The 24,698-nt window shown below is 41.2% G+C and overlaps 1 protein-coding gene across 2 annotated transcripts in view; it reads left to right on the forward strand.

Annotated features, from left to right (window-relative positions):
• The window catches only part of LOC116983886, a 76,237-nt gene that overhangs the window by 11,584 nt on the left and 39,955 nt on the right, over nucleotides 1-24,698 (forward strand). Inside the window, exons 2-8 of one of the 2 annotated variants that reach the window (XM_033037777.1) lie at nucleotides 3,693-3,728; nucleotides 6,502-6,629; nucleotides 11,104-11,290; nucleotides 12,679-13,113; nucleotides 13,949-14,001; nucleotides 18,960-19,093; nucleotides 22,815-22,968. In XM_033037777.1, coding sequence (XP_032893668.1) covers nucleotides 3,693-3,728; nucleotides 6,502-6,629; nucleotides 11,104-11,290; nucleotides 12,679-13,113; nucleotides 13,949-14,001; nucleotides 18,960-19,093; nucleotides 22,815-22,968 — 1,127 coding nt within the window. The remainder of the gene's footprint in view (nucleotides 1-3,692; nucleotides 3,729-6,501; nucleotides 6,630-11,103; nucleotides 11,291-12,678; nucleotides 13,114-13,948; nucleotides 14,002-18,959; nucleotides 19,094-22,814; nucleotides 22,969-24,698) is intronic. The other variant, XM_033037778.1, reaches the window with a different exon arrangement.

Consider the following 24,698-nt stretch of genomic DNA (forward strand, 5'->3'; position numbering starts at 1 on the left):
ATATGGGATTACAAAGCACACAGAATTCAACGAAAGCATTTGTGTAAACCTAAAGAAGTTGGGGGTTTATCATTACCTAACTTTATGTATTACTACTGGGCAGTGCATATTAAGAACATCATGTACTGGTTGGACAATTCCACTCAGCAGTTGGAGTGGATAAGAATGGAGAAAGAGGAGTGCTATCCGCATGATATAGGAACGATCTTGCTCTCACCGATAAAATTGAATAGTATAATATATAAGAACCCAATTATTCACAATACAATAAGAATTTGGAAACAAATAAAAGTATCCTTGAAATTAAATAATCTATCAGTACTAACCCCACTATTGAACAACCCCGCATTCAAACCATCTCTCATCGACAAAACATATCAACAATGGGATAGACTGGGGATTAGGAAAGTAGGGGATATGTATGAATTGGGCAAACTGTTATCATTTCAACATTTAAAATTTAAATTTAAACTGAAGGATAATCAATATTTTAAATATATACAGATATGTGACTTTATGAAGAAATATACACATAGATTTCAAACTATATTTTTAGACCCTTTAGAAGAAGCAATGAATATTAAGGCTGATTCACAAAAACTAGTATCATACTTTTATAATAATATATTAAATAGAGAATTACCCTCAACAGAAGCACTAAGAGAAGATTGGGAACATGAGCTAATGATAAAGATCTCGAAGGATAGATGGGAAAAGTATCTGATGAACACACATAATTGTTCTATTAATGCAAGACATAATTTAATTCAATTCAAATTATTACATAGACTATATTATTCAAAAACGAGGTTGAATACATTTTATCCAAACGTCTCTCCCAGATGCGATAAATGTTTGTTTCAAAACGCTAATAAAACACATTCATTTGTAGGATGTACAAAGTTGAATAAATTTTGGAGCGATATATTTGATATATTTACAAAGCTTTTCAAGTCAAGAATAGAACCTAAAAGGGAATGGATTATATTTGGAATAATAGTAGAAGATATCAATTTAAATAAAGACCAAAACGTTTTTTTTAATTATGGGTTAATAATTGGAAAGAAATTGATACTTAAATTTTGGAAAAATACAACCATACCAACTGTTAAAATGTGGATTAGGAATATGATGGACATAGCACGCCTTGAAGAAATGAGACTCCGACGAATAGATAAATATGACCAATTCTTAAGGAGTTGGTCTCCTTTCATCGACTTTTTGGAATCATGTGATGCAGCGGTACCGTAAAGATTGCTGATTTCAGTTCATGCCGTGGATAGATCTACATCTCCGAATAAAGATTTGAAAATTTCTCATTTAAGGGGCCTTCTCTCCTATTTCTACTTCCCACTTTTTCTTTTTTTTATATACACACTTCACGTTTTTCTATACTCTACCATCTATTTTTCCTTTTTTTCCCCTTTCTATTGTTTTCTTTTTCTTGTCTTGCATACTTCCTTCTCAAAACATAAAACCAGAGGTTGTACATAGAATGGATTACGGTATGACATAGTTGGCACCTAAAATTAGTTTCCACTGTACTGTTTTGTACTGTATTAACTTCTAATAAAAAAAATTTAAAACAATTTAAAAAAGAATGTCTATTGGTTCTAAAGCTTGCAAAAAATGTCTATTGGTTCTAAAGCTTGCAAAAAAAAATGTCTATTGGTTCTAAAGCTTGCAAAAAAATGTCTATTGGTTCTAAAGCTTGCAAAAAAATGTCTATTGGTTCTAAAGCTTGCAAAAATAATGTCTATTGGTTCTAAAGCTTGCAAATAAATGTCTATTGGTTCTAAAGCTTGCAAAAAAAGTCTATTGGTTCTAAAGCTTGCAAAAAAAATGTCTATTGGTTCTAAAGCTTGCAAAAAATGTCTATTGGTTCTAAAGCTTGCAAAAAGTGTCTCTATTGGTTCTAAAGCTTGTAAAAAATGTCTATTGGTTCTAAAGCTTGCAAAAAAATGTCTATTGGTTCTAAAGCTTGCAAATAAATGTCTATTGGTTCTAAAGCTTGCAAAAAAAATGTCTATTGGTTCTAAAGCTTGCAAAAATATGTCTATTGGTTCTAAAGCTTGCAAATAAATGTCTATTGGTTCTAAAGCTTGCAAAAAAATGTCTATTGGTTCTAAAGCTTGCAAAAAAATGTCTATTGGTTCTAAAGCTTGCAAAAAATGTCTATTGGTTCTAAAGCTTGCAAAAAGTGTCTCTATTGGTTCTAAAGTTTGCAAAAAAATGACTATTGGTTCTAAAGCTTGCAAAAAAAATGACTTGGTTCTAAAGCTTGCAAAAAATGTCTCTATTGGTTCTAAAGCTGGCAAAAAAATGTCTATTGGTTCTACAATGCTTGCAAAAAATGTCTATTGGTTCTAAAGCTTGCAAAAAATGACTATTGGTTCTAAAGCTTGCAAAAAAATGTCTATTGGTTCTAAAGCTTGCAAAAAATGTCTATTGGTTCTAAAGCTTGCAAAGAAATGTCTATTGGTTCTAAAATGGTTCATACTAGCGCTCCAGAAAGCCCCCCCCCCCCCCCCCCCACTGGTCAGCAATATTGGAAGTGGTGCAGAGGTGGAATATTGCATTGGGGGACCAGCCCTCCCGCGTGAAGCTGGGACCCAACGGGTCCCACTTAGTCTAGTTAATACTGAAAATCAGTAGCGTTCATCAGTGTCTCCCAGTACCTTTGTGTAGCTTATATTTGAAGCAAAGGCAGAATTAAAAATATTTATTAAAGGCAGAAATTCACAACTAAATGCTTGGATCGAACAAGATAAAAAGTATCGTACTGTGATACCAGGCACTCATGATTTGGGGCATGGAATATAATAGTAAGTTGAAAGTACATTTAACACGGGTAACAGAATAATTTTAAAAGGTTTTAATTTACACGTGAGCAGAGAAAATCAAATTAGTATTAGCAATGTACTGGATTAATTCTGGAATGTATACAAAATGGATTTGTTAATCAGACCAATCAAGGAACAGGCTATTTTAAATCTAGTTCTATGCAAGTAGAATGCATTAATCTGATTGTAAAGGGGCTCCTAAGAAGGAATGACCATTATGTAATTGAATGTTTTATTAACTTTTATCTGAAGCCAGATTTTTCTTTCTAAGTGTTGGAATCAGTTTAACCAGAGCAGGCAACTAGGCTAAGAGAGGTGGGGAAACGACATTAAAAGATATAACAATTGATAGGCAATGCAAACATTCAAAGAAATAATGGATAAATACCTTTAGGGCACGAAAGCAACAGGAAAAATGTTGCGTCCATGGAAACCAGCAGAAATGTAAAATAGTATTGAATCTAAGGAAGATGCTTATGGAAACACCAGGAAACAAAGTAGGCCTTTGCTGTTAAATGGTTATGAAATACGTGAAACTAAATCCTGTTGAAGATAGTAAAGCAAGACATTTTGGACAAGTGTTTAAGGAAGGAATTAACATATTGGCAACAGATGGGTGATGGTGATATGCTGGGCAGGTGGACAGGATGGGTGAGTACAATATTCTGCATGATATTTTTGGGGGCTTTCTTTTGCATGAAATATTGTCAGAATGATTTCATGCAAAATTCCACCTGCCAAACATCAGCGTGGAGTTAAGTTTGGTGACCAGATTGCTAAACTTTATATGCAGTTGATTAAAAACAAATGAGGTTGAGGATTGTTTCATCCACTTCCTTTCTCTCCTAGGTTCGACCAACCAGGCAGATAAAAAAAAGCACAATGGTAATAATAGTTTGTATTTTCCTGTTTTATTGGAGAATAAACTAATTTCTCCACAGCTTGCAAAATGAAAATTATTTCTTTTCTTGGAGCAAAAACTCACCTTTCACCAGTTCCATGGATCATCAGCTGCTCTTCTGCTGGCTTATGGGAATGGAGGGCAACACAGTGAGGCAACCAGTCGAGTTACTGCCTCACAGCACCAGAGATCCAGGTTTAATCCTCACCTCAGGTGCTGCTTGGTGCAGTCTGCACATTCCCCCCGCGACTGTGTGGGTTTGTGTCACATACTTTATTATACGTGGTGTATCGTTTGTCTAGTGTGTAGCTGCGTAGTGGAAATTCGGGGGGAATTGATTGGAATATGAGGAAAATAAAATGGGGTGGGTGTTGGATTAGGGCAAATGAGTGTTTGATGCTGATACGCAGTCAGTGGGTTGAAAGACCTTTCTCCATGCTAAATGATCCTATAACTATAAACAAAAGGAAAATACAATTGTCCATCCTGCCTGTACCAGACAATTGTCATTGGCTATAACCACATAAACAATGTGCTCACTCCCAACAGTCATCGCTTATACATTGTTCCAATGACTGAGACAGAATCAATATCTCCTCCTTGGTTCCGCAACAGACTCTCTCCCCCATTCTTCTCAAAGTTAGATCTTGGATCTTCAACTTTCTTGTTCTCACTTTTTTTGTATAGCATCTCAGTAGAACACAGCCTGGAAATACTTCTCCACCCAGATCAAACACATGCTGATGAGAAAAACAAAGGAACGTTTGGAGGATTACCAGAAAACTATGAAATAACAAAGCTAAAAGGCCAAGTATTGGTACAAGAGGAAAACAGTGAACGAAGGGCATTGATAAGACACGCATAGGGTATTTGGTAGTAAGTCAAGATCAGGGTTTGGTTATGATCGTGTGAAGTGTTAGCAATGATAAAACAGGATTACAGAGATAAAGTTCACAGACGTAAAGGCTGATTAATAGTTATAGAGATTGAGAGATACAGCATAGAAACAGACCCTTCAGCCCACTGAGTCTGTGCCAACCATCAACACCCATTTACACTATTCCCACTTTTTATTCTCCCATTCTCATTAAGTTTCCCTAGATCTAGCACTAACCTACACACCTGTAACAATTTACAGTGCTCAATTAACTTACCAATCTGCACATCTTTGGGATGTGAGAGGGAACTCATGTGGTCACAAGGAAAAGTTGCAAACTACACAGGTAAGCACATGAGGTAAGGATTGAAATCAGATCTCTGATGCTGTGGAACAGTTGCTCCAGTAGCAGGCCTATTGTGCATATGTTTTTATGCAGAGAGAGAACCGGTCAAATTTCAATGTAGGACTGGAGAAATGGAGATTTAAAGATCAGAGAATCCACTGATATAGCTGAGACTCAAGGAGAATGCAGTGATCAAGAACCGGGTGGCCAATTGTGAAGCATCGGGTCCAGTGAATGACTCCTAGAAGGATTAAGTAGAGATGATGTAATCCTGGTTAGATACAAAATGCTGGAGTAACTCAACGGGACATGCAGCATCTCTGGAGAGAAGGAATGTGTGATGTTTCGGGTCGAGACCCTTCTTCAGACTGGTTAGGGATAAGGGAAATGAGAGATATAGACTGCAGGAGCCAGAAGGGAGTGGCGGCCTAGGCTTGCAGCAAAGGGGGACGCTATCTCCAGCTCGGCTCTGCCTGTTGACCGGCAGCCCTAGACTGGTGGGATGCCGACCCGTTGCAGTGACGGCCCAGGCTTGCATCCGGCTTGGAAGAGAGGCGATGGCTCCAGCTCAACTCTGCCTGTCCCGCCGGGTTGACCGATGGCCCTGGACTGACGGGACAGTGGCCCAGAGCAGTGTAGTTGGCGCTTCTTCTCTGCACAGGCTGTGGGCCTAGGCCACCGCTGTGACGGGCCAGTGTCCTGTCGGTTCGGGGCTGTCGGTTGGCTCGGCGGGACGGGCGGAGTTGGGCTGGAGTTGGCGCTTCTTCTCAGTGCTGGCTGTGGGCCTGGGACCCCGCTGCGACGGGCCGGTGTCCCATCGGTCCAGGGCTGTCGGTTGGTCTGGCGGGACAGGCAGAATTGAGCTGGGGTTGGCCCTAAACATTTGCAGGACATTTGGACAAGTACGTGCATAAGAAATGTTTGGAGGAATATGGATCAAATGCAGGTAAATGGGACCAGCAAATGAGACCACGGTGGCTCAGCGGTAGAGTTGCAGCCTTACAGCGAATGCAGCGCTGGAGACCCGGGTTCGATCCCGACTATGGGTGCTGTCTGTACGGAGTTTTATGTTCTCCCCATGACCTGCGTAGGTTTTCTCCGAGATCTTTGGTTTCCTCCCACACTCCAAAGACGTACAGGTTTGTAAGTTAATTGGTTTGGTAAATGTAAACATTTTCCCTAGTGGGTTAACGTGCGGGGATCGCTGGTCAGCGCGGACCCGGTGGACCGAAGGGGCTGTTCTGTGCTGTGCTGTATCTCTAAACTAAACTAAAAACATCGTGGTCAGCATCATGAGTTGGGCCAAAGAGGCTAAATGCTGTAGGACTCTTATAATTCTGTAGAAGGGGATGTATATTGGAGGATTGGTGACAGGGGAGAGAAAGAAGAATATTATATCGTAATAATACAGTAAAGTTAAAGCTTGAGCTGTTATCGGAGATTAAATACTCCCACCATACTTGTTGACTATGAAAGTTCAGTTTAACTCTTTTATAGTAAGAGTTTGAACAGGTCGTTATGACTCTTATTGCAGAATATGCCAGACCCATCCAACGGCTGGACGACAAGGAGACTCTCTTTATGTTACTCGCTCTACACATGGAGGAGTCCCCACTCTGTGAGTCTCCATTTTCTGAACCACGTGGTGATCAGGTGATCAAGGTAGGAAAAATAACAGTAAATTTATTTAAAGAGCAGAAAGTATTGACCAAAGATTTTAACTGTGTTTCATTTCTGTGTTGAACCTAAAACTCTGGTGTTAAGTTGGATGGAAAATGGCAGTAACTGGTTTGGTATTTTGCCCAAAGAGATCACTGACCAGAACATGATTTTCGTGATCGAGTGGGTCATTTAACAGCAAAGTTTCACCAGATCTGTTATAATTTAGATTAAATCTTCTTTTTAGCCTACAGTATTTGGGTATTTGGCACAAATGAAACAAACACAAGTGCTTCAGAGTCACCAAGCCATACTGCTGAGAAATTAAAGCAAGATTGTCCAAAATAGCTAGCTTACCCTGGCAGCATAGGATGGCACGTTCATGTGTTGCTTATAGATAATTAAGTTTGAAGAGTTAGGTTGGCCAAGATGTGAAAGGTTCAATGAGATGAAGCCGAGCTGTGTAGAGCATTTGTAAGTATCTTATTGCAGGACCAGTTTGTCGTTGGAGTAATGTTAGCCAGTTCTTTCAAAAAGTACTTGATGGGAATAAAAATTGTTATGGAGGATCAGAAGTGGGTAAAACTGAATGAGATTTTAAAATCATTAAAGAGTCTTCGGCCTTGGTACGGCGCCTGATGTCAGAATTGAGATTATTATCATTCAACCACATTTTCTTTCTAATCTAACTGAACACTTAGGAAGACTACAGCTTTCAAGTAAATGTTTTCTCGTGAATAGCAGGAAGGTGTCGGGATGTTTGTGAAAGAATGTGTATGGAGTTTGCCCATTCTCCCTGTGACCCATCTGGGCTTCTGCCAGATTTTCCAGTTTCCACCTGTATCCTGATAATTTGGTAGGTTAATTGGCTGGCATAAAATGCCCCCTAATGTAGGTAACTTACAGGAGAATTGGCTTCTGAGCATGTCACGGAAAATGAGTGGCCAGTTACAGAGAAATAAGCAGTTCAGTTTAGGTTATTGTCACGTGTACTGACGGACAGTGAAAAGCTTTCGCAAGCAGAGGGGAAATAGCACTGATGGGATAACTCTGTTGAGAGCCAGTATGGATCTCAAAGGTTCAAAGGTTCAAAAGTTATTTTATTGGTCACATACACCTAGGTGTAGTGAAATGCTTCTTGCCAATGCAGCACATAAAAAAGAATACAGACATAACAATAATAAAGACATTTAAACATAAAAACATCCCCCCACAATGGTTCCCATTATGAGGGAAGGCACAGTGTCCAGTCCCCATCCCATGTCCACCCATAGTCGGGCCTATTGAGGCCTCCACAGTTGCTTTTCAGGAGGCCCGATGTTCCAGGCCGTTCTCGCCGGTTGATTGTACTCCGGCGTCGGGAGACAATGGGAACCCTGGAACGGCCGCTTCCCTTACCGGAGACCGCGGCTTCCGAAGCCAACAAGGCTGCGCCGGTTGGAGCTCCACCACTGGCGATCTCATTGAGAGATCCCAGGCTCCCGATGTTTAAGTTCAGCGCCGCTGCCCGCAGCTGGCCGCTCCAAAGACCCACAGCTCCGCGATGTTTATCTCGGCGGTCTCAGCAAACCGGAGTTCCAGCGCGGCGACCCATGCAAGGCATCTCCCGCTCCGCTCCGCAATAGTGCTCCAGCGCTGTGCCGCCGCCGAAGCCGAGGTACTGGGCGGTCCCCTCAAGAAACGCCGCTCCAGGCCCGCTGGTAGGCCGTGAGGACGTGTCGAAAATGCAGCCCGGAGAAAAGCTGCCTCTCCGACCAGGTAGGGACCCTGAAAAGTAGTTTCCCTCCCCACCCCCCACCCCCCACATAAAAAAGTCTAGAACTCCATAAACAAAACACTAAAACTCACTAAAAAATTTAAAAAAGTGAAAAACGAACAGCTGCAGGCTGGGCAGCCATACCACAGGACGGCGCCCCCTAGCAACCACTCAGCAACTCTGATGGGCTGAATGACTGCCCACAATGGCATGAGTAAGAAAAGCAAGCGGTTGCCAGATCATGGCCTGCTCAGCTTAACTTCATTTCTCTGTCACTTCCAGTAGGGATGAGTACTGGGGAGAAGAGGTAGTTTTGTGTTGTAATGAGATATTGCAGAAACAGGTTTGAGTCCACCTGCTCTCACCTCACAGTCTGTTTTAGAATCAAAGAGTCACAGAACTATGTAGCACAGAAGCAGGTTATTTGACTCATCTTGTCCACCAACAACCAAGTTGGCATACTGGGCTAGTCTCAATTGCCTGGATTTGGGCCATATACTTCTAAATCCTTCCTATCCATATATCTGTCCAAAGGTCTTTTAAAAGTTGTAATTGTATCCACCAACTGAAGATTGACCTATGTGGGGGAGGAGATGAAACTTTGTAGGCAAGATTTTCATTGTACATGTACTCACCGTACTTGGGCCTGTGACCATAGACTCGACTTGACCACTTGACGAGCATTGCAACTTCAATGGAAAGTTATGTATTAGTGCAGGAGAGGAGTTGTTGAAAGGAAAATGTTTAATGACGCTACCCAGATTCAGCATACTCTAAAAATTCAACAGATTGATTTCTAGGACAGGGGTTGGCAGTGGGGATGGGGAGTGGATTGGAGGCATTATCTCCTTAGGCTGAGATTAAATAGAATGGGCCCATAACCTTCAGAGTTTCAGTGGTGATCTCATTAAAACCATCAAAATTCTTACGGGTCTTGGCAGAACAGACACAATGATGATGTTTTCCTTTGCTGGTGTGTTTCGAAGAAATAGTCTTAAGGTTCTAAAGGTGAATCTATAGAAATTTCCACCTGAAGGCAATGGTGTTGAGTGTATTCAAGGCAGGGATCAGTAGGTTATGGGATATTGAGGCAATGAAGGGATGTGACGTTGGGGCAGCACTAATTTTAACCTCACTAAAGCCTTTGAATCCATTACTTAGATGGGACCCTGAATTGTCCTCAAATTCGGCTGCCCACTGAGATTTATCTTTATTCACTGTTTGCTTCAAAATGATATACATGCTGTGATCTAAATCTGTGATACATGCTGGCCTGTGTCAAACAAAGCTGCAACATTACCCCAACACAATTTTCTACACCTGACCAACAAAACTATCGTGAGAGTGGAGCTAATCTTTGGGAATATTGGGAAGCTTATCTCAACTTCACTTCCGAGTATGATGAGGAAGGGTAGGCAAATGGTTTCTACGTTCTATGTTCTTCTGATCTTTGAATTGACTGAGGATGCACTGTTATAAAGGTCACTGGAAGGCATTAATAATAATAATAATAATAAATTTTATTTGCGGGCGCCTTTCAAAGTCTCAAGGACACCTTACAGAAATTAACAAGAGAGAAAAAACATATAGTAGGAGTAAAGTAAATAATAAGGACATCACCAATACACAAATTAAAGACAGAATTCGCTCCAAAGACAAAAAATCAAAAACACAATGTGAAGAGAGAGCAGCGGCAGCTAAAGCGCGCCAGCGTCCACTCTCCCTTCCGACAGCCATCTTGGACACAAACTGACATATTCACATTACACACAAAAAATCATCCCCCCACAATGGATACCACTGTGGGGGAAGGCACAATGTCCAGTCCCCATCCCCAGTTCTCCCAAAGTCAGGCCTATTGAGGCCTCCGCTATTGCCTCTACGGAGGCCCGATGTTCCTGGCCATTCTGGCCGGGTGCTGTTGCCCCGGCGTCGGGAGAGTCCTTTCAGCGGCTGGGCCACCTGGAACGGCCGCTTTCTAACTGGGGACCGCGGCTTCCGAAGCCGACAAGGCCGCGCCGGTTTGGAGCTCCCAGGCTCCCGATGTTAAAGTCGGCGCCGCCCGCTCCGCTCCGCAGACCCGCAGCCCGGAGGTGTTGATCTCGGCGGTCACAGCTCCAGCACGTCGATCCAGCGCGTCGACCCAGGCAAGGCATCCCCCGCTCCGCTCCACGATAGCGCTCCAGCGTTGTGCTGCCACCGAAGCCGAGGTGCTGGGCGGTCCCCGCCAGGAAACGCCGCTCCACGCCCGCTGGTAGGCTACGAGTACGGGTCGACGGGGCAGCCCGGAGAAAAAGCTGCCTCACCGACCAGGTAGGGACCTAGAAATAATGTTACCCCCTACCCCCCACATTAAAAAGACTATCTCTCCCACAAACAGGGCACAGGACTAACTAAATCTGCAAAAAAATGCTCAACAAATGCTCTTATTTTAAAGCAAATGGAATCAGGAGGGAGTGACATTTTCAATATGAAATTGGTGCATTTATTATTGCTGGATATTTTCCAAAAGTTTACATCCGTTTTGTGTAAGGATAAACTTTGGATCGATGATTCGGTTCTGTTTTTATCTGATGGAGACGGGTGCAGTGGACACCGCTGAGAACATGATTAATTTAAATCCTTGTAGTACACGTCTGCCGTTGGCCATGGCTATATTTATAATACATTTTCAAGTGAACTATCTCATTATTCTGGTTTAATTCACATCTTTTCTCACAGATTAATAAAACTGGGATTGTCATGTGCGAGTCCAATTCCCTCCAGCGAATCGTGGCAATGGACTGCTCTCGGAAACAGCTACATGCCGTGCAGCTCGTCATCATGCACCTGACAACATTGGCAAACGGGTGCAACGTGTACCTCTCCAGGAAACCCTGCACTGAATGCGCAAAATGTCTAGTTCAAGGCAAGACATACTTTACAAAATCATTGACTTCAGAGCAGTTCTTTTCCACTTTCCCCCTCCCCAAAGCTCCTGGTGCTGGCTGTCGAAATGAAGATATCCTTGATTCTGAACCAAGTGCATTTGTTCTTTCATATGATTGGGAATGAGGATTGTGAGGCAATTCTTAAGGTCATGAGTAGCACACACGGGAAACCTGGACAATGAAGAAGGGTCCCCAACACCTGCCTGCCCATGTCCTTTCAGAGATGTTGCCCAACCTGCTGATGTTACTCCAGAATTTTGTGTTCAACGCAAGATTCTAGCAACTGCAATTCCTTGTGTCTCAGGATCATGAGATCGATGCAGATGATAGAGTGACTTAGTCATCGACAATTAAATCTCACTTCCTATTTATTGATTAAGCGATTGTCTGTGAACAATTGTCATAGATCTCTCATTCCCACAACTCACACAACAATCCATTCCAAGCACTTGTACAGGCACCCATCCCAGCCAAGCTTTTCTTTAAACGTATTTCAAATTATCACTGTGTATTCTCGTACTCAGCCTTTACCTTACTGCCTGGTATTTATGTCCCCACTCTCTCAGGTACCCCACCATCGTATTTACATACAGTAGAACATAGATCAGTACAGCACAGGAATAAGCCCTTCAGCCCACAATTTCAGTGCCAAACATGATGCTAAATTAAATTAATCTCCTCTCCTTGCAGGTGACCCATTTCCCTCAATTTCTTGCATGTCCATGTGTCTATCTAAAAGCCTATTTAACATCCCTATCATATTGGCTTCCAGCACCACCGCTGGCAACAAATTCAAGGCATCCATCACTTTTGTGGAATAAACCTGTCCTGCACGTCACCTTTAATCTTTCCCCCTTTCCTCTGACATTATAGCTATGTTCTCTTATCTTTGATATTTTTATCCTCAGATAAAGGTCCTGACTGTCAAGTCTATGCGATTCTGTCTACCATATCACTGCCAGATTCTCTCTACCCTATCTATTCCAAGTTCAGAATGTCTAACCTCTCCATACCCTTTTGACTTGTTTCTTTATGAAGTTTTTTATTGACTTGTTGTAGCACGAAAGGAGACTATTGCTAGCTCTCGTCAAAGCAATCTCAAACCTCTTCCCTTCTCCCTGTGGCATTATTCTCTCTTGCATCCCACTCATCTTTTCTCCATTTGGTTCGTTTGTAGCAGCTGTTAATTTCTAAAACTAATGGAAAATCATAGGATCTGGATTATAGTTAGTAAATTGATTTGTTTTGATTCCAAATACATATTCATTCATTTGCCTGTTTATTTATTTGAAAATTATTATTTAATTTATGCTTTAAATTAGCAAATAATTCAACCATAATGCCTGACACTTTCTTGCCATTATAGGAGGGGTAAGATCTGTACGTTTCTGGCCCAAGGACCCAGAATTTAGCCTCAGCAGTGACAAGAAAAGGAAAGATTTCTACGAAACCAACCAGATTTTCAGAAAGAGCAACACGATACTGGTGCCATTCATCCCAATCATCAACGAGACTACTGTATACAATCTGTGCCTGCGAACCCGCAGGCAGAAGTGTGAACAATGTCTGAAATCCACTTCCGAACCCAGCTTAGAGGAGGAGCTGAATACCAACTGGATGGATTGTGGCTTTACTCCCCAGTCAGACATAGAAGGCATGAAAGCCATGATCAAGAGCACAGTGTGCAGCTACTATGCACTCTTAAATTGTAGCCATGGCACCATGCCTGTGCATGAGGAGATCTCCCTGGGCATTGCTACTCATGGTCTGCAACTTTGCTTCCTGCTGGCTGCTCGTTCAGGTTTGTAACTGAGTAGTAATCCTGGTATAGTGTCAGCATCGAACATCTCAGTGCTGATTTCACCAGAATACTCCATTCAAACCCTCTAACCCATTCAGTCACTGGGTTATATTCTGGCTGATTTGGATCGCAATAATTAACTGATTTTGGTCCATATCTCTTGGTATCTGGCCTAACAAATTTATTTCAAAGTCGTAGAGTCAAACACCACAGACACAGGCCCTTCAGCCCACCATGTTCATGAAACTTGTGGATTGTATCTGATACCACTACCTCCTCTGTCAATGAGTTCCGGATATCAATCACTCTCTGTGTAAAAACCTTTCCCCTCAGATCCCCTTTAAAACTCCTTCTCATCTTAATACTTTGCCTTCTTGTTTGTGATATACTCACCAAGGGCAAACACTTTCTGACTATTTATCCATCAATGCCTCATAAATTGATTGGCATTTATCATATCACTCCTCAGACTTCTGTACTCAGTCCTGAAGGGCCTCAACCTAAAATATTGTCTGTCTATTCCCCTCCACAAATGATGCCTGGCCTGCTGAATTTATCCAGTGCTATGTTTTTTGTCATTACAGCTGTGGTGTGTTTAAAATGGAAGTAAAAGGTCAGCATCTCTCTCATTGTAGCTTTCTCATGGCTCATCACAATCCCCAAGATCACTGGAAGTAGCAAGGCAATCAATAGAAAATAGAGACAAAGTTACTGACCAGCGATTTAGACCCAGAAATCATTTTAATTTTATTTTTCATATCCATCGTTAATTTTAAATTTAGTCTGTACTTTACAGCATTGTAACATTTCTAACAATTTAACACTTCTTACTTAGATGATCCAGATCGTGGTGTTGGAGCAATAATCTACAACAAGAAGCAGTATATTGTGAGTAAAGCTGCATAGTATTTTTATTCCGCATTGGGGTCTGGATTATGTGGACGAAGTTGGCATTTCTTGCCCATTCAAATTACTCTTGAGAGGGTGATAAGCAAGTCTCTCCTTGGACGACTGGTGTCCTTTTTGTGAAGGTGCTCCCATGTGCTATAGGATTGGGAATTCCCAGATTTTGGCGCAATGACCAGGTGATAATTTTTCACGTTCAGATTGTGGACGGTATTTTGGAAGTGATGTGTTTCATTGTACCTGCTGTCCTTGACCTTCTAGATGGCATAACATTTGCAGAACATGGAACAATACAGCTCTAGAACAAGCACTTTGGCATGATGCCAATTTAAACAATAACTCATTCTGCCTTGTAAACAGATGCCCAGCTCCGTGTGGTGGAGAATCAAGCTGTTAACATACAATTACCAGGTTGCCAACAATGTCTGATGTCTTGGATAGACTTCATTCTTCAGTATTCTTCCCAGTCTCAGGTCTGGCAGTGTCCCCATTCTATGTCCCACTACAGCCCTCGGCTCCTCATTGTTGGACCTTCCGACGGTCAACCTTGGCAACCTCTTGAGTTCTCCCACTCTGCCTTAACTCTTCCAGGGAAATGATTGTGTTTGTCAGTTTCTCAGTATTCAGTATTTATTTAATATAATTTTCACTGAGTACTTGCATACACAGAGGAAACGATAAAACGTTACTTGATCAGTTTCCATTCAGTGTAGTTTCCCAGGGAATACCGGAGCATCGCACATAAAAACATAAACATTTCACGCATAAATAAAAACGCTTAAAAAAACCAATCCAGTTCCTGATAAAAACAGTACGAATAGTTTTTAAAAAGTGCAGGTTAAAAAAAGCAACATTAAAATACAAGTTAAAAAAAACAGTCATAAAAGGTCCAGGGCAGCTGATTTAAGTGGCCTGAGCCAATGCCAGAGTTATTACTCAGTGCCAGTTATTAAATTGTCAGTGCAAAAGCAGCAGAATCAGGTGGAGTGACTGTTTAGCAGCCTCACAGCCTGTGGAAGGAAGCTGCTTAGCAGTCTGGTTGTCCGGGCTTTGATGCTGCGGTATCTCTTTCCTGATGGCAGGAGACCTAGATGAGTGTGGAGTGGGTGCAATCTGTCCTTTGCTATGCTCAGTGCTTTTTTCAGGCAGCGGCTCTGGAACAGTTCTTGTCCGGGGGTAGCGAGATGCCAATGATCCTCTCTGCTCCCCTCACTACCCTCTGCAGAGACTTCCTGTCTGAGCAGTTACAGTTGGAGTACCACGTGTTCATGCAGTACGTAAGTACAGACTCCACCGTGCCCCTGTAAAAAGTCCTGAGGATGTTGGTGGAGAGTGAGACCTGTTTGAGTTTGAGTAGTCACGTATTTGAGGGTTTTTTGGTATAAGTTTGACCTTAGTAATACAAATCGGCATTCTGACTGATTGTTTGAGCACCCAGGTGACTGATGTTACTGTTGGTAACTCCCTCAGCTGGTGTGTAGTAACATCCCAGATTCCACTTACTGCACACAAGACTGTTCCACACATTGTATCCAAGGCAATCAGGCTTTGCTGTACCATCTTCTTGCGCTTCCTGTACTCTCTAACAGCAACTGAAATATTCTTGTGAATTAATTGATTCATCATTGGTCCCTTCACAATGCTTGAATGTAACATTTGTGGCATTTGTAACCTTGGATCTTGGGGGGGAAAGGGCACAATGGGAGGAGTATGTAAATTATTTGAAGATGTAGTGGGGAAGGAAAAGGCAAGTGGGAGATTAGGGGTTAGGGTGAGGAGTGGTTGAAAAAGAAGTGTGTGTGAGAAAGATCCTGGGTGGATCAGAGGAGAAAGAAATGGGTGGGTCGCCCTGAAATTGGAGAGTTCAATATTCATGCCATGGGGTTTTAGACCAACTGTGCAGAATACGAGGTGCTGATCCTCTAGTTTGCATTTGGGCTCAGTATGACAGTGGGGGGGCTGAGGAAAGGCCGGATGGTGTGGGAATCGGCAGGGGGATTATAATGGCCTGTGGAAAATCCAGGTAGCTGGTGGACAGTGCGGATGCTTGACAGAGTGGTCGCCTAGTTCGCGCTTCGTCTCACAGATCGAGAGCAAGCCACATCTTGTGCATTAAATGCAATAGATGAAGTTGGAGGAGATGCAAGGGAACCTCTCGCCTGAAAAGGTGTTTAGATTCCTGGATAGAGGTGAGGGAGGACTGTGGAGACAGGAGACTGGTCCCTGTGGAAAGCAGCATGTGATGGGGAACAGAAGATATAATTGGTTGTAGGAAATGTTTGTTGTTTGTGCCTGATGCTACTCATCTGCACTAACAGCTGTTCTCCACATAATTCCTGAAGATTGCTTCATGTCTAACAATATCTAACAGAGTAAGACATGGTAGAAATATTTTCCAATTTCTGACAGTTATTTTGTCTAATGAAAGTCCTTTGTTTAATCAAGAAGCAATTACCAATTAAAGAGGGATTGGAAAAGTCATTGAGGATCATTCATCTCCCAAAACCTCTTCCTGACATAATGTTTGAACTTCTTCAGTAGAATATATGGCACTGCCATAGGTTACCTCTGACATAGCCAAACCAAAGTTACGTATAGCATCCATATACAGTAAATCTGAGACCCAATGGTGTTGGCGATTTTGATGGTCCAGGATCTGGCTCCTTCACTGGTTTGTAATATAAGCTGCAGGTTCCAAGTGCAAGTTGAATATGGCCAGAGCTCTGGGTCAGGAGTGTGAGCTAGGTATGGGTTAGTAGTGGGGGCTACCTTGCATACAGATACATTTCCCGGTGAGACTGGTGAGCTTAAAGGGAGCACCCGGAACAAGATCCAGGTCAATTTGAAGGAAGCACAGGAAACAGGGTCCCACGTGTTGAACAGAACCAGGACAATGGTGTGTGGGAAGAACCAGCAGGATTTGGTCGAATGGTGTGTTATCTGAGTTTTTTACAATAAAATACAGTATTACACATCACATATATCTTATTACATTTGTTGTACCACTTCATTTTTTGAGCTTTAAGAAAGATAGAAATAAAGGAAGTAAGGAAAGTGAAAAAAAGTCGTGAAGGTGCAGGAAAGTGTTGGGAAAAGAAAGCCCCTTAGAAAAGAAGTTAGAGAAGGAAGTAAAGAAAGGAAATAGACCCTAGAAAAGAAAGAAAAAACAAAAAGAGAAACAATCGCTCTATTATAACACAAAACTCAGCAAAAAGGGATATACCAACCGTATTTTATTTTACTCCCCGTTACCAGATCCTGGCACCATTTATTTTTTAAATTACTATTGCACCTTGTGCTTGTAGTAGTTCCATAAATGCAGACCATGTCTTTTGGAAGTGGTCTGCTTTGCCTGCTAGGAGGTCTAATCTCTTCCAGGTGTAATGTTTCGAACATATTTGAAATCCACAATTTTATTGTTGGTATAGGAGCATTTTTCCAGAATTTGAGTATAAGCTTTTTTCCCATTATTAGCCCGTAATTAAGTAGGTTCTTTTGGAACACGTTTAGTTCGGGGCTACCTTCCGTTATTTCAAAAATAATCCATTCTGCTTTTGGTACAAGTTTTATTTTAAATAATTTTGTGAAGATTTCAAATATTTCGTTCCAGAATTTTGGGATTTTTATACAAAAAACAAAAGAGAGCGCTATGGTAGCTTCTTGAGACTGACATTTATCACAAATGGGAGAGACGTTAGGGAAAAGTTTATTTATTTTGGTTTTTGAATAGGATAGTCTATGTAATGTTTTGAATTGAATTAGAGTATGTCGTACGTTGATCGAGCATTTATGCACATATAGTAAATGTTTATCCCAGCTCTCTTTTGAAATTTTTATAGGTAGTTCTTGTTCCCAGTCTCTTCTAATACCATCAGTTGTAGGTATTTCTATATTTAAAATAGTGTTGTATAAGTATGATATTAGGTTTGCTGATTCAGCCTTTGTCTTCATTGCTTCATCGAGTAAGTCTGGAGGCATGTTATGATAGTCTTTTGTGTATTTTTTCAGATAGTCATGGATTTGAAGATATTTAAAATATTGATTATTTCTCAAATTATATTTCAGTTGTAATTGTTGAAATGATAATAATTTTCCAAATTCATACAAGTCTCCGAGCATTTTGATTCCCATTCTTTCCCATTGTGTAAATGATTTATCTATAATTGAAGGTTTAAATTACGGATTGTTGACTATTGGCATTAAAAGAGATAGATTTCTTAATTTTAGATTCTGTTTTATTTGTTTCCAAGTTCTAATTGTGCTATGTATAATTGGATTTTTATTGTAATTTTTGTTATTCAGATTCATTGGTGAGAGGAGAGTCGCTCCTGTATTACATGGAGAGCAGTCCTCTCTCTCCATTACAATCCAGTCCACCTGCTGGGCAGAGTTGTCCAGCAGGTGAATCATATTTTTTAATATATACTGCCCAATTATAGTACATAAAGTTAGGGAGCGCTAGACCACCCATCTCTTTTGGTTTACTAAGGTGTGTTCTTTGTATTCTGTGGGATTTATAATCCCATACAAAATTTGTAATGTCCAATTTTTTGAAAAACTTTTTTGGAAGATATATAGGTATTGATTGGAATAAATATAGGATTTGTGGTAAAAAGATCATTTTTATAGCATTTATTCGGCCTATTAAAGACATCGGGAGCGTTTTCCAGAATTTGATTAGATTATTTAGTTTCTTAAGTAAGGGACTATTATTGGCATTAAACATAGCGTGATAGTTTCTAGTAATTTCAATTCCCAAATATTTGAATTTTTCTGTGGTTATTTTAAAGGGGAATTTCAAGAGATGTGTTGAGTCTTTCGGTTTTATCGACATAATTTCACTTTTGTTCCAGTTTATTCTGTATCCTGAGTTATTCTGAGTTATCTGTTATCTGAGTTCTAACCGTATTATTGACAAAGCACCTATTCTTGTTCTGTAGGTTGGAGCTGGCTATAATGGGTACATCAAGAAGGCAACATATGGAAACTTCCCTCGCCTTGGGCGAAAAAAAAAGTCGATACCAGCCAAAGCCAAATCCATGGTTCATGCAGAAGTGAACACACTTCTCTTCAGGTTTGGCATGTTATCGGGGTTTTGGGTATGATGCCTGTGTACAGTTAGTGTACCAAATGCTTTGTTAGAGCCAACCTTTGGTCCATAGCTCCCTGAGTCAGTCCGGAAAGACATAACTGAAGACAGGCCTTGATACTGAGGAAACGTAGCCATATGACTCAATAATCCTGGCAGTGAGGAAGAAGAAGCATGTAGCTACTGCGTACCGAATCCCTGCTCTTAGAAAGGGTATGCAGGAGAGTGTGTTTGTCAGGAGAACAAGGGGATGCAGATGTTAAAAAAAGAGCCTGTCCTGGTACATGTAACATCCACATATCATGTACTGTCTCTCATGGGAATCCAGTACTCCACATGCACTCATCCTCTACTGTACCACATAAGCCCAAACGCTGTTCCACACATTAAAAAATGTTGTATTCATCTACACGTCCCATATGTCTGTAACTGCCCCACACTCTGTGTATTATCACACATACCCGATATTGGTCTATATACTAAACAGCCACTACACACTACACAGTGGAATCCACCTTTAGTTTGCCACCTTGCCCCACCCCTCTCCACTACTTTTATACTGGCTAGCTGCCCTCTACTATATTAGTCCAAATGAAGGTTCCCAATCTATATACTGTGCACACTCCTTATTCTGTCTCACTACGTATACTGCCCTGCACTCCCTATACTGCCCCACACTCCCTACACACACTCCCTATACTGCCCTGCACTCCCTATATTGTCCCACACTCCCTATACACACTCCCTATACTGCCCTGCACTCCCTCTACACACTCCCTATAATGCCCCACACTCCCTATACTGCCCCACACTCCCTATACTGCACTCCCTTTATTGTCCACAATCCCTACACTCTCGACATTTCCTATACTATCTACATACTCCTAATAGTGTCCAACCACTAAGCGCGCTTCTTAAACTTTCCCTGAAAACTACACATAAACATTAAACTATTGCATCTTTATTTGTTTTGTTATTGTTTAATGTGCTTATAAAACTGTAGCAGGTAAGAATGTCATTGTTCTGTGATGCCGATGCATATGACAATTAAACACTCTTGATTCATGAGTTCTGCTTCTGAATTTTCTATCCTCTTGACCAGAACATCAATATCTTCCTGGAGTCTAAAGGTCCCTTCCTCACTGTTCACCACATGGCCAACACATGTATCATTTGCAGGCTTCCTCACTATTCCTTCTCCATTTAAATGTAACTAATTGATAAAGAAACCAAGGGACCATCGCACACATACATTAACCATCACCTCTACATCCTGCCACTGACCTAATGTCAGATCCAATTTGTTACTTCCCTCTAACTCCAATGGAATATCAGCAGCCCTGTTAATGTCCAGGTAGACTGCATCAAGTAGTCATCCAGGTACTTTCTAAATTTAATGAGGGTCCCTGCCTCCACCAGCCTTTAAGCTGAGAGTTCGAGAACTCCACAGCCATTCGGAGAAACTGAGTAATTAGTCTAATTTTAGTATTGTCATCAATTAAAAAAAAAATCATGGTCTCATCTTTGATCATTGGCACCCAGAGATCTGCACACTCAAGAACTTAAGACTATTGACTCTCTCCACCGCTGTCTCAATAAAGATGGTGCATGGATCCTCAACGTTCCCTTCCTGAAGTCAACAATCAGCTCCTTGATCGTGTTAATGTTAAGAACCAGATCATTGTTGTTGCACCATTCAATCAGATTATTGAATTCCTCGCTCATTACCAGTTATTCATCCAACAACAGTAGGATTCTGAAGTGGGAAAAAAAAGATAGTAATTGTGGGGGTAATTGTGTACACATCATTTTTGTTAGTTCAGTTTTTGTTATCAGACTTCTGAATAATCCTTCCATAAGTTAAGATACTGTCTGATTCACCTCTACCCCATTGTAGACATTGAACGTTAATAGTGGAACTGTTGTGCTACAATGGTGACAACTATAATCTGAACTCTATATCTTCTCCTGTACTCTACCTATTATACTTGAGTTTGACATTTGTATTTATGTATAGTATTAGCTGATCTGATTACAATGCATATAGAGGTTTTCACTGTACCTCAGTACATCTAAATCAATAATAAACCAAAACATAAAACACCTAAACCAAAGTTGACTCCTCCCTGTCGAAAAATACACAGAAATCACTCAATATGGTAACAGTATTTCCACAGTGTTGTAATGAAGGACACCAAATACACATGGCTGATAAGTGAGAACAATTATTAAGAATGGAGAGAGAGATAGGAAACTAATTCTGCACTTTGTTACAATGAACATAATATGTATATCAGACTTTAGAATCTTCTTCTTGCGTATGATGTGCATGACAAGTTGTAAGTCAACTTGTTCTATTTGATCTTGTTTGTGCACGTCGGGTTGATTGCATTAATCGAAACAGGGTGGACCACGTGAAGGTTACAATCTCCCACCCCAGACTTTAGAATTAAATAATAAGATGGGAGCTCGCTTGTATGTAGTAGTGTCCAAAAGACGGGCTTCTGTAACCCAGGCAGTATAAAATGTACGTCGAAACACAGTACCATCTGTTCCAGCCCATTCCAGTTCCAGTCACATTACAGGAGAGAGATTACTACACCAGGAAAGTGTAAACGGAAAATTAAGAGGAAGTTCCTGGGCTGAAAATATTTAGCTATGGAAAAATATTGGATAGGCTGAGATTGTTTTCATTTGTAACAGTAGGCTGTGGGGAGTTAACATAGGTGAATGGTAGGACGAAGGGCTTAGACAAGAGGGGCCTATTTCCCGCATCAGTATGGTGAATAGCTGAACAGATGTAAAACATTTGGTAGATGGATTAGAGAGGGGATTTAGAAAAGGTTTTCATCCACATAGGAGTAGGGGTCTGGGATGTACTACCCATATGATTGGTAACATCTACAGTAGAACCCTCCCCATATTTAAACAGTGTTGGGATAAGTATGTGAACAGCTGTAAGCTGCCAGGCTGCAGAGCCAGAGCAGGAAGGTGGCATCAGGTTGTCGATCTCTTCTTTGGAAGGGACAAGTACGATGGGCTGAATGCATACACATTTTCTATGATTCTCCCATTGAAAGCTCTACTCTCCTTTTCCTGGTAATCCTACATTCAGGAGAATGTAGATGCTTCATGATATTCCCACTGCAAATGGTAAATGTTATGTTTTGCATTCAGTGGGAGGCTGGCATCATTGCTGGCCACTTAGTGGCTACATAAGTTTCAACCCCATTGCTCAGACTCTAGGTTCGCGCTTAGGCTTGGATTCAGAAAGGTTTCTCTAAGAGTTTTCCATCTCTACTAATGTTTTCCCTAATCCCAATTTGGTTGCTCCAAATTTGGAAGTCTTGATTTTACTGGGAATGGTAGGTACCTAAAACGTGCTGCCAGGTGTGGTGGTGGAAGCAGATACAATAGCAACTTTTAAGAGGCATTTAGGTAGACACGGGAACGGGCAGTGAATGGACGGATGTAGACCAGTTGTGGGTAGAGGGGATTAGTGTAAAATGATAACAGCACAGACTTCATGAGCCGAATGGCCTGTTCCTGTGCTGTAGAACTCTATGATTCTATGACATATGCTTCCAGCTTCACTTAATTTCAATAATTTATCACCCTCCCAATCCCATCTTTTCTTTACAAAATTAGTCACAATTCTGCTTCAGCACAATTGGGCCTAACCACTTGCTGATCTCTGCTGTTACAGGTCAGACAGGGACATCGATTCTGCTGTGCTGGTTTCTTCCAAAACACCCTGCAAAGAATGTGAAATGAAGATTATTGCTTCTGGCATAAAGACTATGGTTTCTGTCAAAGATCTGCCGGAATCAGAGAGGGTTAAAGAATGGAAACACATTGTGGTAAGTGCATTGCATCTTTTGTTCCTTCATCATTTGTTTAATTTTGGCCAAAGAAGGCTCACTATTCACGTTCAGTGTAGAGCACCATTTGTAATGTTGGAGCAGCAACATTATTAGGACTTAGATATTTCAGGAAAAAACAATCAAAAATGTTTCAGAGGGCCTCCCTGGAGAGTTAGCATTTATTTCTCCCCTTTTTGTCATTACATTAAATACTGTGCAGAATTTACGCTAACATTTATTCTGCTTTTGGAGTGCTGCACCTATAGTAGCTGCTGAAATGCTCAGGGAGTCGCTGGTCCAGGAAGAGCAGTTTATTGGGGTGCAACAGAGCTGAAAAAGCCTTGTCGGGCTGAAGTACAGGCTTCACTATCCTTCGAAATATGTGTAAAAATAAACTAAGGTAGTGGGGAAATGTTTCAGGTGAGAGCCTTAGAATCACACAGTACAGAAACAGGACTTTTGGCCCTATTCAACTATGCCGACAAAGATCCCCCATCCAAGCGAGAACCGTTTGCCAGCATCTGGCCCACCATATCTCTCTAAACCATTTCTTTCCATGTATCTTTCCAAATATATTTTAAATATTGTTATTGTACCTCTCTCAGCTACTTCATCAGGCATCACACTCCATGTACCAACCGCTCTGAGTGAACAGCAATCTTTTTTAAAACAATAGACAAACTACTCAACCGACAAAGAACTCAACGGGTCAGGCACCATCTGTGGTGAGAAATGGACAGACGTCATTTCAAGTTGGGACCTTTCTTCTGACCTGAAACGCCGTCCATCAGCCTATGGACGAAGCCTGACCAAAATGTGGTCTGTCCATTTCCCTTCGCAGATACTGCCTGACCCGCTGAGTTCCTCCAGCAGTTTGCTTTTTGCACAAGATTCCAGCATCTGCAGTTTCATGTGTCTCAATATTTAAAAAATGGTAATGAAGGGAGAACAATTAATCTATACATTGATGTTTAAAAGGAATTTGATCAAGTAGTTCAGACAGTTGCATCACAGCTCCAGAGATTACGATTCAATCTTGACCTCGGATGCTGTCCTTGTGGAGTTTGCATGTTCAATCTGTGACTATATTCACTTGCAAAATCATACAGTTGATTAGGTTAAATGTCTTCTGTAAATTGTCCCTGTGGGTGGTCGCAGGGGATTTTGACAGGGGAGGGATGGGAACCATACTGTGATTGTCAGAAGTGGATGTATGAATGGGAAAGGTTCAGAGGGATATGGGGCAAATGGGAGCAAGTGGAACTAACTTAGATGGGGCACCTTGGTGGGCATGGACAAGTTGGACTGTTCGTGCAGTATGACTTGATGACTCTATGACTGATATCCATTTGGCTTTGGTTTATGGAGATTAAAACTTGATGCATCTTGTGAATTAAAATCCTTAAAACTTAAATAAAAACTGAAAATATCCCAAACTGAGTCAAAAATTGAAATTAAAATATCTAAGTTTCAGTTAGGATCTGCCACTTGGAGTTATGTGTCTGTATGAGTGTTGTCTAATCTATGTTCTCAATATGGTTCACAGTAGCACAGTGGTTACATTATCAGACAAATATTACAGAGGCCTAGACTCACAATCGAGCAAACTCGAGTTTGACTTTACCTCCCATCACACGTACAGTGGAATATTAAGACTGGTTGATAGGTTGGATTTTTAAAAATAAATCCAGCCATTAATAACGTGACCACAAAACCTAACTGGTTCA

This window comes from Amblyraja radiata, chromosome 19 (assembly GCF_010909765.2).
Source record: "Amblyraja radiata isolate CabotCenter1 chromosome 19, sAmbRad1.1.pri, whole genome shotgun sequence".
NCBI lineage: Eukaryota > Metazoa > Chordata > Chondrichthyes > Rajiformes > Rajidae > Amblyraja > Amblyraja radiata.